Source organism: Polyergus mexicanus, unplaced genomic scaffold, assembly GCF_030449975.1.
Source record: "Polyergus mexicanus isolate NDT 795.1 unplaced genomic scaffold, iyPolMexi1.0 SCAF_3, whole genome shotgun sequence".
Lineage (NCBI taxonomy): Eukaryota > Metazoa > Arthropoda > Insecta > Hymenoptera > Formicidae > Polyergus > Polyergus mexicanus.
In genome coordinates this window covers 11,121,402-11,126,030 of record NW_027223323.1, presented here as the reverse complement: position 1 = coordinate 11,126,030, position 4,629 = coordinate 11,121,402, and the positions used below count along the sequence as shown (strand labels likewise).

The 4,629-nt window shown below is 41.9% G+C and overlaps 1 protein-coding gene across 1 annotated transcript; it reads left to right on the top strand.

Moving 5' to 3' along the window:
* The first annotated feature begins 814 nt into the window (after positions 1-814).
* Positions 815-3,425, top strand: LOC138945036 (uncharacterized). The gene is made up of 3 exons (XM_070316203.1): positions 815-901; positions 1,089-1,375; positions 1,469-3,425. Exons 1-3 carry the CDS (start codon positions 815-817, stop codon positions 3,423-3,425), a joined length of 2,331 nt encoding a protein of 776 aa, XP_070172304.1.
* The last annotated feature ends 1,204 nt before the right edge of the window (positions 3,426-4,629 follow it).

Here is a 4,629-nt window from a genome sequence, read left to right as displayed (position 1 = left end):
ATTCTTGTGCAACATCAGGGAAAGTGAGCAGAACCGCTTTTCGGCACACTGTACTGAGATCGCCATGTACGCAAGTTTTGTTCATTCGGAGAGTCTTAGTTACGTGTCAGTATGTGAGATTTGTCGAAAATTCTTGTGCAACATCATGGAAATTGAGCAGCACCGCTTTTCGGCACACAGGGCTAAGATCACTGTGTACGCAAGTTTTGTTCAGTAGGAACGTCTCAGTTACGTGTCAGTAAATAAGATTTGTCGAAAATTCTTGTGCAACATCAAGGAAATTGTGCAGCACCGCTTTTCGGCACACACGGCTAAAAACGCTATGTACGCAAGTTTTGTTCGTCCGGAACGTCTTAGTTACATGTCAGTAAGCGAGATTTGACGAAAATTCTTGTGCAACATCAAGGAAAGTAAGTAGAAACGCTTTTCGGCACACTGTGCTAAGATCGCTATGTACGCATGTTTTGTTCATTCGGAACGTCTCACTTACGTGTCAGTAATGTCGTAACCCGACCAATTACTTAATATATTAAAGAATAAAACAATAAAGTGACACAGAAAAGTGTAAGAAAGAGCTGAGTAAAGCAAAGCATTAAAATTAGAAAAGAGATCAAGGAAAGATAATTAAGAAAGAGCAAAGTAATAAAAGGATATTAATAAAATAAAAGTAAGATACACGGTCAAGTTCTCGGAAGCTGAGTAAACAGCTGACGAGACAGACTGACGAGCGGAGCACGAGACATGCTCCGGTCAGGGACACCACACTCCTCCCCAATCAACGACCTAATTAATTAAGAGATATAATAAGCGCGAGATGCACCTCGCGAGCGGAAGAAAAAGAGACGACTCGCAGACTACTCAACTAATTTTCGACTCGCTCGCTCAATATTATCGAAGTACCGTACGTATCGCGCCCGACTATTATAATCGCGAATAAGTGAAAGTGTATTAAATCTTGCAAAATATACTAAATTATACCTAACGTCCGGGAGTGTCTTATTTCGAGCGTGGATCCTAATCCTTTGGGCGTACAAATCCCAAAAGACCTCTTCCTTAGCGGCTAGAGGCACAACATTAATTGGTGGCAGCGGGTGGGATACGCCAGCTCTAACAAGATCAACACCGGCAAAGGCCCACGAAGCAGAAAATTCCGTGGAATCGACAGAACGAGAGACAGCGAGGATAACTCCGTCAGACAGTCGACACCTACAACCGAGGAAAAAGGAAGTCTAGCAGGAACTTCGAGACACCCGGTATATCGAGGCGACAACGAGAAGCGCAACCTGAGAAGGCGCACCGACCTATCTCAACGGCACGCGACGATCAACGCCCGACGGCCGACATCGAACGAGAGAATGCTGCTCATCGTATTATTGTAAGTCGAGAAATCAAAATTTGTAAACGCGTGAACGTCGGAAAACCGAAACGCACCACAGAAAAGCGTAGCGAATAAATCGTGGCTATTTAGCGAACCAGCGAATAGAGTCATTAGAAATAGCGCAGTAAGCCCTATAAGAGTAGCAGTAGAAGCACTCCGGGATATACGCGATAACGTACGAAGAAATCTAAGCGCATTAAATTCAAGCGAGAATTTGTCCGAACCAGAACTCGGAGCAAACGTTGTAATCGAACGCGAATTTCCATTTGGCGAATTAGATAACAGTTTAATAGCGAACAATATAGAACTAGATGTTGAGGTCGAATCATCAATAAGCGCGTCTAGTAGACTAACACACCGCCGCGAATTCTCACTAACGTCATACGATTCAAGTATCTTTGACCCCGACGAAATCTATCGCATTCGAGACATGTATAACTCAAACGCTTCCGCATCGCAACCCATCACATCAGAAGATATCGATGAGGGAATTAGGCGATTACAAGAAGAAGCAATCAGAAACGCGACACAATCAAACGCGCAAGCTCAGCACAAACCGCAGAAAAAAACGGACGAAGCAGCCGACGACTTTAGGGAAATATTGCGGGAAATGAGAGAGGAAATTAGACGAGAAATTAGAAGTATGCATGCCGAGATATACGATTTGAAAATTAGAGGACCGCAACCCCGACAAAACAACGGGCATAGAACTCCGCCGGGAGAAAGAACCGAGACCGTATACGAGTTCACACCCGAGGATGTACGACATCGAAGAGGACGCGGATTTTTACAATTAAAAGAGGCTCGTGGAATGATTCCGGAATTCGACGGATCACCTAATAAATTACAAGAATTTTTGAGCGCGACTACATATGCAGTAGAACACATCGACCCGTTAGATGAAGTAACGCTATTAGGAGCAGTATTATGCACGAAATTAAAAGGCAGAGCGATGCTAGATTTCCAAACGCGAAAAATTCGAGACTTCGCACAATTAAAAAATGAATTAGAGGTCTGCTATGCGAGTAAAAAGAGTACGACACATCTACAAATTGAATTCAATACGCTAAAACAGAAAAACGGAGAAAGCGCACGAACTTACGGACTTAGAGCAGACAAATTAGCCATGGAGCTATACGAATCAATGATGGAAGGACGACATCATACAGTAGATAATAAACGCGCAATAATGGAAATAATACAACAACAAGCCTTAGAGAATTTCCAGATAGGATTGCAGGACGAAATTAAAACAATTGTTCGATCGCGAGGATATGCTACGTTGCAAGAAGCAATAGCAGCGGCCAGCGCGGAAGAAAAGGTTAAAGGACCACCCGCGACCGGTACGCGAAGCAAAATAAATTTCACACCGAACTATAAACAAGAAAATAAAATAAACGTGCAATGTCAAAAATGCGGAAAAATTGGGCATTACGGCCGAGATTGTCGAACTAGCCGATATACAAATCGATTCGCATTGCCGAAACCCGATAGACAACCCCGCGTAAATACGGTAAATAAATATTGCCACTATTGCAAAAAATCCGGACATGATCGCGAAGAATGTTGGTTATTACACGGACGACCCAATAGAGATCAATCGAGCCGAATCAAACAATATAATTCGCGACCGGAAAATAAAAACCGCAAGAATAGCGAGCAAGGAAAAAAGAAATTTAACTCCGCGCAAAGTAGCGATGAGGAGGAAAGGAACGAAAGAAAGTCGCACCGATCTGCAATGCAATATCAAGTATCACACTTCAAAAATACGCCGCATATACAGACAGGATTGGACCTCGTCACATTACCAATGCGAGAAGCGAAACGCGAAAAAATAAACTTACTATTCGATACAGGAGCCGCAATATCATTAATTAAAGTGAAACATTTAAAAGGCGAAACGTTAATAGAAGAAGAAAAAATAACGCTCACCGGCGTAACGGGACATAAGATATGTACACTTGGAAAATTTAAGGCGACAATAACTCTGAGAGAGCGCCGAATTAACCACACTATGTACGTTGTTAAGGATGATTTTCGAATATGACGGAATACTAGGAGTTGATTTCCTACGAAAGCATCAAGCCACTTGCAATTATAAAACAAAACAATTAAAGGTAGGACAGCATATCTTAAAGCTCTACCCCTATTTAAAAATGACGCTGAAACCACGTAGCGAAACTATAATACAGGTCGCTACTGACAAGAACACGATAGGCGTGATAAAGGCAGAAGAAACGATACCAGGAATATTCATAGGTAATTGTCTGGTAGAACCTACGAATTACCTATGTGCAGCCAGCATTATAAATACAACGGATAACACAATCGAAATGCTAATGCCGCAAGTAAATATAGAGGAAATCAAACGAGGCGAAACAGAAGAAATTAACGTAATACGAACGCTAAATAAAGAGGAAGTAATTCCGCGTAGTGAAAAGGTATTACGATTATTACGTACACAACATTTAAATAAAGAAGAAAAGAAAACAATAATGGAAATCTGCCAGGATTTTAGCGACGTGATGCATATCGAAGGAGAACCACTGACATGCACAGATACCGTCGCGCATAAGATTGCAACACAAGCAGATAGCTCACCGGTCAACGTACGGCCTTATCGCCTGCCGGAGAAGCATAAAGAGGAAGTAAATCGACAAGTCCGAGAAATGTTAAGAAATAAAATAATCCGACCAAGCACGAGTCAGTGGAACACACCGTTATTGGTAGTCCCTAAGAAAGCCGATGCGTCAGGAAAACCGAAATTACGAGTAGTCGTAGATTTCAGAAAATTAAATGATCTAACTATAGGAGATTCATTTCCCCTACCGAATATAACTGATATATTAGATCAGCTGGGAAACGCCAAGTACTTTACAACACTGGATTTAGCATCCGGATACCACCAAATTCCGATGGAAGAAGGCGACAAAGGCAAAACTGCTTTTTCCACACCTCACGGGCATTACGAATACAATAGAATGCCCTTTGGATTAAAAAATGCGCCAGCCACATTTCAAAGGCTAATGAATTCAATACTGATAGGCATACAAGGAATAAAATGCTTGGTATACTTAGATGACATTGTAATCTACGGAGCGAGCTTACAAGATCATAACAAGAGACTCATCGAAGTCCTACGAAGATTGCGAGAAAATAAGCTTAAGCTACAGCCTGATAAATGCGAATTCCTACGAAAAGAAGTGACATATCTAGGTCATATAATTACGGAAAACGGAATATCGCCGGAT

Excerpts from the sequence above, each read along its gene's own strand:
- LOC138945036 (XM_070316203.1), top strand. The coding sequence starts at position 815 with ATGCACCTCGCGAGCGGAAGAAAAAGAGACGACTCGCAGACTACTCAA. Across the intron at positions 902-1,088 it reads CTCAATATTATCGAAGTACC|CGGGTGGGATACGCCAGCTC; the intron begins GTACGTATCGCG and ends AATTGGTGGCAG. Across the intron at positions 1,376-1,468 it reads ATGCTGCTCATCGTATTATT|CGAACCAGCGAATAGAGTCA; the intron begins GTAAGTCGAGAA and ends GTGGCTATTTAG.